The sequence below is a fragment of the Stigmatopora argus genome, chromosome 2 (assembly GCF_051989625.1).
Source record: "Stigmatopora argus isolate UIUO_Sarg chromosome 2, RoL_Sarg_1.0, whole genome shotgun sequence".
Classification (NCBI taxonomy): domain Eukaryota; kingdom Metazoa; phylum Chordata; class Actinopteri; order Syngnathiformes; family Syngnathidae; genus Stigmatopora; species Stigmatopora argus.
Window position 1 is genome coordinate 19,130,120 of NC_135388.1, and position 12,004 is coordinate 19,142,123.

Sequence of the window (12,004 nt, forward strand, 5' to 3'; positions counted from 1 at the left end):
AACGAAAAAAACGCTCATTTTGTGAGGTGGGCTTATAAATAAGCGAACCCGGAGCGGTGACGTGTGGTGGGCGGGACCAGAGCCAACGTCACAGGCAGGCTGCAGCAACGAGCAGCCCGTCTGTCAAACATTCAGCATCACAGCCAACATGGCGGACTGGGGTAAGAAACTAACTTGGAGCGAAGCGCAACCTTCCCCATTTCCCCCTCGTCACCGGCTTTGATACGCGAGTCCATTGCTCCTTTGTTTTCGAACTCACGAGTCGTATGTGGCTAGCGCTTACACATTTTATGCTGTCGTTTTTACAGACGCTGACAACTTCGAGCCGGAGGAGCCGAATCAAAAGGCGCCACAGGACAAATGGGAAGGCGAAGACGAAGACGACGATGTTAAAGTGGGTGAATGAGACAGTTTGCCTTTGAAGACGTGTTTTTTTGCGTGTTGACGTTCAAAATTACGGATTGTGCTTTTAAACGTGACTGAAATTCGAGGGCTCTTTGCCGACGGGTCAGCACACCAGCCCACGCAGTCGGGCTAAAGTTAGCCGCCGCCTGCTACCTCATGTGTTGGACGCCGACATCGGCTCGCGGCGTGCTTTTCTAGTCGATTTTCCGTCCTAATTTCAGCCGTAAAGAATGTCAGTCTCTCAAAGTGTTTGGAGTTATATTATCTCACTATTTGGAGCATCTCCCGTCTATGTAATGTTAGTATTTTCGGGCTAATCTGCTTTTGGGCCACCCGGTCGGCTATCAGGCGTGCTAACGCACCGGCTAGCCTCCCTTTACTTTGCTGTGAAACGATACCAAGGAACGTCGACGCCATTGAGGCCGAGAACGTAGAAATTCTTTGACCGGATTGTCATGAACCCACGACGGTCAAAAGTGCCAGATTGAGTCCATCTGTTTGAGGCCGTGCTATTTTGCCCACGTCAGTCATGTGGCTTGATGACTCATCCAACATCTTATGTTAGTTCCAGAATAACTGAATGATGTTATGTTGGCAGGGAAGTTACTAGTTTGTTGACAGGTGGGGGTCCTGAATTGTCCATCCTTCTGTAGCATATGTTTGCCCGAAGAAAGAAACTGATGAGTTCACGTAAAGGTCCAAACACTGGAATTGTTCCCCATATAGAGGAAAATCTTTGGGGCCGATGCTCGGTTATGTCAAGCTTTTTGTAGTATGTTCATCAGACTCCTATTCACTTGCCAAGCCCCCAATTTACTCGCGACGTGCCATTGAAAATGATAAATGTCCTATTCATTTTAACTGGGAGGACATGTTTCTGTGCAATTGAAGGTGCTAGCTAGATGTCAAATCCATTTAGCCAGCCTATTCCAGTCTTAACAGATTTAATGTCTTGCACAGCCAATGAGTTAAAATCGTTGGATGCCTGCCACTGTCAATAATGAACACCAACATTTTTAAACCTGTGACTAATGTTACATATTGTTTTATGGGTATATTGTACAATGAAGACATAAAAAATGCATGTAATTTGATCTGAAAGGAGATCTTATCTGCTGCTCTAAAAATATCTTTATTAATTCATTTGCAATGTCAACAATCGTTAAATCCTTTGGGACTGGCGTCAGAGTAATTTGACTTACAAACCGATCGGTCGAGTTTTTCGTCTTTGCGTAGAATTCAGAGAATGAATTTGTTTAACAGTTTGGCAATGGCCTCACAAGTGGCACAAAACAGGATACATGTAGAAACCATAAGTAGACAAGCAATTGCTGCCACCAAAATGACAATACTTTTACTCTTGGCACCAAATAAACAGAAACATAAGGTAAAAAAAAAAATCTGTCCCATTTAGTTGTTTCAGCAGTTGGGTTCATGTTGAAGAACAAAGCTCTTGACAGTTAGACTCCTCACAGCTATAGTGATAAAAGAAAAATCATGCCGCTTTATTTGCAAAATAAGCACTCAAGAGCAGTATTATCGCGGTCAAACGGTGGCATTACCAGAAATATTTCCGGTCCATCCTTTTTGTCACGACTTCTTGTCACATTCTTATTCTTAAGACTTTGTACATGAATTATATCCTATGAATCCTCAACAAGAAAACTTTTACCCATTTCATCCTCTTTGCAGGACAACTGGGATGATGAGGAAGATGAGGAGAAAAAAGACGTGAACACAGCAGGTATTTGAGCAATTGTACAACTGCTTTTTTTTGGCACGAAGAACTTAAATATTGAAAAACCTCTACTTTCAGTTTCAGTGACAAAAGTTCCCGAAAAGAAAAAGTTGAGTGAGAAGATTAAAGAGAGGGAAAACCGTTTAAAGAAAAAACAGGAGCTTGAAGAAGAAGAATTGCAAGTATGCCTTTTCATTGTTTTGTATTTGTTGTACTTTCCAATACACATGAGTAAAGGACTCTTCTGGGATCCTTGTCATTTGTCTTCCTAGGAAGAACTTAGCCCCGAAGAACAACTCGCCCAGAAGTTAAACGTGCAGAAGCTTCAAGAAGATGCAGATTTAGAATTGGCAAAGGATGCCTTCGGTAAGATGTGAGCTACAATGTTTTAGCTGTACCTTCACCGTTGCTTTTCTACTCATCCTTCAATGATTGTAAAACTCAATTCCTACGGCCTCGTCCACTCTACCAACCAAGTCAAATTTATTCATTGATTCATCTTCCATCCGTGTATCTTTTGCAATTTTATTTATTATATTTTCTAAAATATTTCTTTTGTTTAGCCCTTCACTCCATGGTGGCAAACAAGTTAGACACAAAGAGCCAAATTTTTAAACTGTAAGAGTCAAAGAGCCACACCTTATGTCAGAAGCAGCATTAAAAATTCCAATCTGCCAAATTATTATTTTTTAAATATAATTTATTTGTGTTTAATAAGCCCTGGCACATTTGTGTGTTTTAAGAGAGAATAAAAATAAGAAACATGAAGTGAGGCAAAAAGCAACATTATACAAAATGTGATAAGAAGCAAAGAGCTGCCTGCATGTGGCTCAAGAGTCACATGTTCGCCACCCCTGCCTTGACTGATTGATAGTCATACACATCAAATCCATTTCAACTGACACGGCTAGAATTTTTACTGCCATTGACGGCAAGAGACATCCTATTCGATCCTGCCTTCCCCCCAGGAGCTAATACTTAATATTTACTAATAAATACTGATATACCTGTAAAAATACTTTTGAAATACCTATCATTTATTTTCTTTTACCAATTTCTGTTCTGTTTAACAAATAATAGTGGAAGTTGGCCCCATTTATTCTTTGATCAACCCCCCAAGTCCTCCTTAGGAGACAATTGTTTCGACACTCCTGCCCTAAAGCATGTACTGTTTTTAGCCAGAATAGGAATCATTTTTACCTTAACTATCTGAGTATACTGTAACCTGTTATATTCTGTTTCTAGGAGTTGGCAGTACTTCACTAGTTGGAATTGATGCCATGTGTCCGTCTTCTAAAGAAGAATTCACAGAGTTTGAAAAATTGCTGAAAGAAAAAATATCCCAGTTTGAGAAATCGGTGCATTATTCAAATTTCTTGGATTCATTGTTTCGGGAACTCTCTATTTCATGTAAGTGCTTGCTTGTCTCAGGTGGAAGTCATCGTTGTTTAATTTCCTCTTCAGGTAACTCTGATCTCTCTTTCAGTGGAAGTTGAAGATTTGAAAAAAGTCAGCAATTCGCTTTCAGTTCTACTTAGTGAAAAACAGAAACAGGAAAAGGTAAGAAACTTAACTGCTTGATTCATTTCCAGATTAATTGTGGATGCTAGGGGGCACTATTTACCCAGTAACTTGTTTTTTTTTTTTTTTTAGGAATTTGAGTAGTCATTACATTTAATATCACAACTGATGTTGGATAACTTTTTGTGGCACCATCTTTAAGTATACCATGCTAAAAGCTACGTAGAATATTGTTCAGCTTCGATGGGATTGTGGTTCATTCATGAAGATGAAACAATTCAAAATTTAATTGTACTTCACCCAATAAATGACTTGATAAAATCGCCTGCCAAAATCAAAAATCTTAATTTGCGGCTAATATAGGGATTTTTTTTAGGATGTATTTTTTCGTCTAAAAACATTATAATAACTTGTGCACGCTTATGAGGGGGAGCCATCCCCGTCTTGTATCTTTTGGTAGGAGTGAACTAGTCTGTTATGCCATTTGAAATTTGGAAACAGTTTCTAACAGGAAATGTATTAATAATGCTATCGTATATGGGTGTAATCTGATCTCAACCTTTCAGCAAAACAAAGGGAAGAAAAAGAAGAAAGGTGTCGTACCTGGTGGTGGTTTGAAAGCACAGATGCGAGACGACCTGGACTATGGCGGCTTTGACGGGGGCTACGCCCAAGACTACGAGGACTTCATGTGACCCAGGCCCCATGGCAATGGTCCGGTTCCCTTTCCAAATCTGAGTTTTGCAGCTCTACCTTATTTGGTCCAGTGCCATACTGGAAGATCAGAACTATGTGTTGCCCCCTTCATCTTGCTTCAGTGACTTCAGGGACTAAACTGGAAGCATCCAGTCTCACCTTCTTTTATGTTCATACATATGGAATTGCCTTTTCTCTCTCTCTTCACACAGCCTGGACTCACACATTTGGAAAATGATCAACTTTTATCTGTTGGGCAACCCCACTTCAAAAGAATATATACTTTGTACTGGCTGTTCTTCTGTTGGGTAACCTCACTCCACCAGAGTTTACTTCAATGGCTGTTTGTTTTCAGAGCTCATCTTCAATGAAATGTTGCTACTGGCCAAACAGTAGACCCAGTATTGCAATTATACATGTTGTGACATAGAAACAAATGAAGGTTCTATGCAAATTCTTAAACCAGAATGTCATGTATATATTTTAGGTCTCACTTGAGGATGGTTCTCATACAGATGAGTATATAGTATCTATAACTGGTTGCCAAATACAAATTATTCAACTCATTAAAATTTTTAACTAGAGGTTTTATTCCAGGGAACTAAAACTGACAAGTGGAGGGAGCATGTAGTATATTTTCAGAAAGCACAGTTGAAAGGATAAAGGGAAGGCTAAGACAAAACATATTGTGGAAAAACATCAAGGAGAGTGTTCGTGTGGCTGGCATTGTGGAAAATTTGAGGCAAGAATATTAGGACTTATTCATGCATTACAAATCAAATTTGCTGAGTTCATTTATTATAGTGCTTGGAAATGGGCAGAGATTGGAGTAGCTTGTTAAATGGTCATTTCTACAAGCTTGTATCAAGTGTGAAGAGAAATGGGGGCTTTATGGGCTTCTTCCTGTCATGTCTTCATATGGGCTATAGTCATTTGAAAGCAATTTCTCCTTTTTCTAGAAGTTGACCAGTTTCAATCTTGTATGGGAAATGGGCTTGGGCGTTGACAAAGATCGCTGCAGTGTTTTATAAACATCTAATTTAATAAATTGCTGGTCAAAATAAAGTCTTGTTTGAATCAATAGAAGTTGGTCCAACAAAACTTGCCATAAATTTTAATAGTAATAAATATACTATTTACACTTTCAAGTAAATACAGTACGAATATACAAGAAATACACTGAAAATATATATGTATTTGTCATTAAGGTTTTAGTCATGTAATAGTTTTGAACTTTACTATAAAATATTTGCCCCAAATCAAGGTTAATTGAGACTCCCGATGGTGATTCTCGTCTGGTATTGACCATCAGTGATTATGCTTAGCTTCTGGCCCTCACGCCTCTTCCTTTGGGATCTCTGGTGCTGCGTCTTTGACTGTTGCGGGAAGTGTTGGCCCTTTGCCGACGCCGGTTCTGTCTGCCTTCACTTCTTCCAACGCTCGTGACTGTCTGACTTTGTGCATTTTGCAGTGCCTGGAAGACACTTTGACGGCTCGCCTCGCGATCGCCACAACTGAATGTCAGTGCGACGCCGTCGTTGCTCTTCATGACACGAGAAGTGCCGTCAGAGGTGCCATCAAAGCAGCGGCTGAGAGCAATTTCTTTGGCCGTGCGTGGATCCTGATCAGTTACTGTGTAGATGCCGTAGTTATGACCGAGCGGGTCGAGTGGTGCGAGCATCCTGAACTCATTTGTGTCATTGTTGACTGCCAACGGCAGGTGGTTAACGAGGTATTCCTGTAGCAGTGAGTTGACTTGCTCTCTTTTACAGCTACCCTGTGGGATCACTTTCACCAACGTACGATCGACGCGCTCCTGGTCATATAGCATCCCACTGCACTTGTACTCCAGGCACACTGCCGACACCGCCGTCTGGTCCATGTCCCGGATACTCCGGACGTCTCGGAGACCGTACAGTTGGCCCACTGTCTTTGGGTGAGTGCCGCCCATGTTATGCGACCGCACATTAATCTCGTGTGGGCTGTTGATTTTCACTTTGATGAAGCAGGCACGGTATTCCATTGGTTTAGGCCACCAACTGAGATAATCCTCTGTCCAGCTCATTGGGTCGTCTTCATTGAATGGCACCGTGTTGTAGTCGTAACGATCTCCTTCCACTCGTGAGAATCGGAAATGTGCAGCACTGAATGGTGCCTCCTCACAATCTTTTAAACTTTCAAATGCATACACTGGTCCATTGGCCTCTTCTGCTGTATTAGGATTCGGCTTTGCCACATTGATGCTGAATGCTGTCTTTTTGAGTCGGGGGTTTTCATGGTCAGTGCGCCTGTAGTTTAGCCTGCCCAGATAGGGCTGAGGCACCCCAATAACATTCGGGATGAGTTTGGGAGTAGATGGGACGGCCTCTAGTTCCTCACCTCCAAGGTTGGCCATGACATAGGCTGAGTAAGCGTCTGCCTTTTGCTCATCGCAGAAGGCAGGAAGACAAGCGCCATTAGTGCCTGTGATGACACTATCGAAACGTCCCCAAGCCCGGGGGTTGGTGGAGTAGCCAGCTGTGGGCTCCATGTTTATGAGACTCACTACAACCCCCTCGACCTGTTCACTTGGCATGAAACGTTCACTTCGGAAGGCCCTCACTTTCACGTAACATCTGCGGTTCTCTGGGACGTCCAGGTTGAAGAGTCGCCGTTCTCTGATCTCCATGTTACCAATGAGGAATGTTCTTTCTTCCCTTTTCCTTCTTGTTTTCTTTTCTACCTTCAGACTTCCCTCTTCCTCCCACAGGCCTGTATCGGGGTTGAGCGACCACAGTTTCATCGTTCCCAGGTGTTCAGGCATCGTCACCTGAGCAGTATCCAGGAAGACCTTCACTTCTCCTGCATTCAAGGGTTCGTTGGTCTCTCCACCTCTGAAGTCAACTGAAAACATCCCATAAGTTCTTAGTGGCAGGGTATCGCCTTCATTCCCGACAAAGTTGAGATCGCTCTGGGCTGCAGCTGCTGTGGAAATGTCTCGAGGATCCAGAAATGTTATACTAGCATTGACATCACCCACAAAAACTTCTCCATTCTCCTTATAGAAGGAATTGGGGGGAATCTGAATGTGAGCCATTGGCTCCTGGCCGTCAACTTCTCCCAGGTCAAGAATGTTTCTTTGTAAAGAACTAATCGTGACAGGTTCCTTCTTTCTTAGAAGTTTAATTTCATGATAAACGGCACCTCCTTTGGTATTGAATGGAAGCACTTTTGTTGTGTTAATGAATTTATCCATGTTGTCCACTAAAGTCAGCACTAGCCTCTCTGTTTCAGGAGGAACATGGATGGTGAAGGTACCTTTGTAGCCTGTACGACCAACCCTCACACCATTCATAAAGATGTGGCCAAACCTCATTGGTTCCCCATTGTCCTTGGCCACGGCTCTTCCATGAACAATTGACTTGGTGTTGACACATTTCTGACAGCCGCATTCACTGACTACCATTACGGGTAATTGGTAGCCTTTGCATGTCAAGTGCCTTTCCTCCATTTTCGCCACACCGCAGCAGTAAGACACCTTGTCTTTGCATCTAATACCATTGTCCAATTGTCCAACACATGTGCTGGAGGGGCATTTGCCAACATCATAGTAAAAAGAGTCTGTGCTGTTTTGGTGGCAGTCATGTGGAAGACGTATGAGATGAGATTCAGGCCTATGATTGCATGAGGGGCTTTTTTTGCCTAGGGGGGAAATAAAATATCAATTTTAAATTAAAAAAGCTTGGTTTTGTTCACATTCTCGAATATACAGTTTTTATTTTGTTCCTTTTTAGTGTTAGAGGTCAGAGGGGATATATAATTCTGTGCGTGTTGTGCAATTTTGCCTATACGAAAATACAATTGGAACATTTCTAGGTCGTTCTATACAGACGCTCCCCTACTTACGAACGCAATTGGTTCCGAGCGATTGTTCATAAGTTGAATTTGTTTGTAAGTTGATTCAGTGCTATATTTTGTATTATAATTTATGTTTAAGGCCGATATAAGTATATTGAAGGTTTATATAAGTGCATTTGTATGTTTAAGGCTTGTATAAGTAACACGCATTGGTTTGTACTGAAAAAAAAAAAAATTAATAAAATGGAGAGAATATGTACAGTACTGTAGAGAGAGAGAGAGATTTATGTATTAGAAACTGGCCAAAAGAAGCGACCTAATGACGATTGCACAGTTTTCTTCTTTTTTTCATCATAAATGATGCGGTAGCACTGTATGGCATCATTCAATTGATTTGCAAACTTTGTGCAACGTTCAATATTTGGGTCCTGCTGCTCGATCTTTCTGTTTATAAATGGTACTGACGGTCGAACGATTCAATGCCCGTGAAACGCTCACCACTCTCACGCGCATCAAGCTTCGTTATTATTGCCACTCGTTTCAAATGAAATGGCTTGCCTCTTCCTTGCAACTCCCTCAATAGAAGCCTTTAGCTTTTTACCAAGCATATTCAATATTGGATGCATGAGATATTTAATGATACAAATGAAAAAGGTTCTTTGCACACTGGAGATACATTCACGCACTTCCGCACTGCAACGAAGAAGAAGGTAGATGCTGGGTGAGCTAAGCTCTCACAGCGCCAGGCGTCGGTATTAGCGGCGGAAAGAAGTACTACTCCGAAAAAGGCGCGAAATACAAAATTGGACTTGCGAACATTTTTGGACTTAAACGCAATTTGCAGACATGTTCGTATGTACCGTTGTTCGTAAGTTGAATGTTCGTAAGTAGTGGAGCGTCTGTATATAGTAAGGCTTTTTTCTTTAAAAAATCGACATAGTATAGTAAGGCTAAGAAAGTCGGAGAATAAATCTGACTTCTGATTGTTCTCCTAGTTATTGCTGTGGTCCAGTGGCAAAAATATTGGTTCAAAACTTGAGGTGGGAATCAGGAGTGAGTTCAATTCCACTCTTTGCAATTCACAAATTGTTTATTGAGGTAATGAAAAGGATAAATATAACTTCCAATCACTTCATTTCAGAAGTCACTGTGGTCCAGTTGCAAAGACAAACGGTCAGAACTTCTGGTGGACTCAAGTTCAAATCAGGAGTGAGTTCAATTCCACTCTTTGCAATTCTCAAATTGTTTATTGAGGTAATGAAAAGGATAGATATAACTTCCAATCACATCATTTCAGGAGTCACTGTGGTCCAGTGGCAAAGACAATGGGTCAGAACTTCAGGTGGACTCAAGTTCAAATCAGGAATGAGTTCAATTCCACTCTTTGCAATTCTCAAATTGTTCATTGAGGTAATGAAAAGGATAGATATAACTTCCAATCACATCATTTCAGAAGTCACTGTGGTCCAGTGGCAAAGACAATGGGTCAGAACTTCAGGTGGACTCAAGTTCAAATCAGGAATGAGTTCAATTCCACTCTTTGCAATTCTCAAATTGTTTATTGAGGTAATGAAAAGGATAGATATAACTTCCAATCACATCATTTCAGAAGTCACTGTGGTCCAGTGGCAAAGACAATGGGTCAGAACTTCAGGTGGACTCAAGTTCAAATCAGGAATGAGTTCAATTCCACTCTTTGCAATTCTCAAATTGTTTATTGAGGTAATGAAAAGGATAGATATAACTTCCATTCACATCATTTCAGAAGTCACTGTGGTCCAGTGGCAAAGACAATGGGTCAGAACTTCAGGTGGACTCAAGTTCAAATCAGGAATGAGTTCAATTCCACTCTTTGCAATTCTCAAATTGTTTATTGAGGTAATGAAAAGGATAGATATAACTTCCAATCACATCATTTCAGAAGTCACTGTGGTCCACTGGCAAAGACAATGGGTCAGAACTTCAGGTGGACTCAAGTTCAAATCAGGAATGAGTTCAATTCCACTCTTTGCAATTCTCAAATTGTTTATTTAGGTAATGAAAAGGATAAATATAACTTCCAATCATGTATAGGCGGGCCGCCTCGTGGTGTAGTGGGTAAGTCACCTGCCTGCGACGTGGGTGTCGAGGGTTCACGTCCCGGTGTCGCCAGTCAACGACTGTATGGTGTCGGCAGTCGGCCGAAGGCCGACTGTCGAACACCACCAGGAACCCCCCCCCAGCCGAAGGCTGACCCGAAATATTGTTTTGCTGAAAAAAATGACTAAGTCTTTATTTGAATGAAAAAAGGATTACCCATTTACTGAACTACTAGTGTAGTGATTAGTCAAACGAGAGCGGGATTCGAACCCCATCTCCCACATGGCAGTCAAATCCACTAACTTGAGGTCTGTCTGACCCATTGTCTTTGCCACTGGACCACAGTGACTTCTGAAATGAGATGATTGGAAGTTATATTTATCATTTTCATCACCTCAATAAACAATTTGAGATTTGCAAAGAGTGGACTTGAACTCACTCCAGATTTGAACTTGTGTCCAACTTCAATTTCAACCCATTGTTCTTGCCACTGGACCACAGTGTCTTCTGAAATGTTGTGATTGGAAGTTATATTTATCCTTTTAATTACCTCAATAAACAATTTGAGAATTGCAAAGAGTGGAATCAAACTCACTTCTGATTTGAACTTGAGTCCACCTGAAGTTCTGACCCATTGTCTTTGCCACTGCACCATTGTAAAGTTGGAAGTTGTATTTATCCTTTTCATTACCTCAATAAACAATTTGAGAATTGCAACAAGTGGAATTGAACTCACTCCTGATTCCCACCTCATGTTCTGACCCAATGATTTTGCCAGTGGACCACAGCAACAACTAGAAGGTGAAGAATCAGAAGTCAGATTTATTCTCCGACTCTCTTAGCCTTACTTGCTGTCATTTTTTAAAGAAAAAAAGCCTTACTATACTATGTCATTTTTTAAGAAAAGAAGCCTTACTATACAATATCGTTTTTTAAGAAAAAAAGGCTTCCTCTACTATGTCGTTTTTCAAGAAAAAAAGCCATGCTATACTATGTCGTTGTTTAGGAAAAAAAGCCTTACTATACTATGTCGTTTTTTAAAGGAAAAAAGCCATACTATACTATGTCGTTTTTTAGGGGGGAAAGCCATACTATACTATGTCGTTTTTTAGGGAAAAAGCCTTCCTCGACTATGTCGTTTTTCAAGAAAAAAAAAGCCATGCTATACTATGTCGTTTTTTAGGGGGGAAAAGCCATACTATACTATGTCGTTTTTTAAGAAAAAAAGCCTTACTATACTATGTCGTTTTTTAAGAAAAAAAGCCATACTATACTATGTCGTTTTTTAAAGGAAAAAAGCCATACTATACTATGTCGTTTTTTAAAGGAAAAAAGCCATACTATACTATGTCGTTTTTTAGGGGGAAAAGCCATACTATACTATGTCGTTTTTTAGGGAAAAAGCCTTCCTCTACTATGTCGTTTTTCAAGAAAAAAAGCCATGCTATACTATGTCGTTTTTTTAGGGGAAAAAAGCCATACTATACTATGTCGTTTTTTTAGGAAAAAAAGCCTTACTATACTATCTCGTTTTTTAAGAAAAAAAGCCTTACTATACATGGTCTTTTTAAAACAAAAAAGCCTTACTATACATGGTCATTTTTTAAGAAAAAAGCCTTACTATACATGGTCTTTTTTGTAAATAAAAAGCCTTACTATACTATGTCGTTTTTAAAGACAAAAAAGCCTTACTATACTGTGTCGTCTTTAAAGAAAAAAGCCTATACT

At 40.6% G+C, this 12,004-nt stretch overlaps 2 protein-coding genes across 5 annotated transcripts in view; one reads left to right on the forward strand and one right to left on the reverse strand.

Annotated features, from left to right (window-relative positions):
* eif3jb (eukaryotic translation initiation factor 3, subunit Jb) lies at window positions 1-5,425 on the forward strand. Its single transcript, XM_077586439.1, has 8 exons — window positions 1-161; window positions 309-394; window positions 2,098-2,149; window positions 2,222-2,325; window positions 2,416-2,509; window positions 3,389-3,553; window positions 3,630-3,703; window positions 4,231-5,425. Exons 1-8 carry the CDS (start codon window positions 149-151, stop codon window positions 4,357-4,359), a joined length of 717 nt encoding a protein of 238 aa, XP_077442565.1. The 5' UTR covers window positions 1-148; the 3' UTR covers window positions 4,360-5,425.
* The window catches only part of cilp (cartilage intermediate layer protein, nucleotide pyrophosphohydrolase), a 25,185-nt gene continuing 18,030 nt past the window's right edge, over window positions 4,850-12,004 (reverse strand). For all 4 annotated transcript variants that reach the window (XM_077586410.1, XM_077586418.1, XM_077586426.1 and 1 more), the window contains one exon: window positions 4,850-8,041. In XM_077586410.1, the coding sequence (XP_077442536.1) occupies window positions 5,682-8,041 (2,360 nt within the window). In that variant the 3' untranslated portion in view covers window positions 4,850-5,681. The remainder of the gene's footprint in view (window positions 8,042-12,004) is intronic.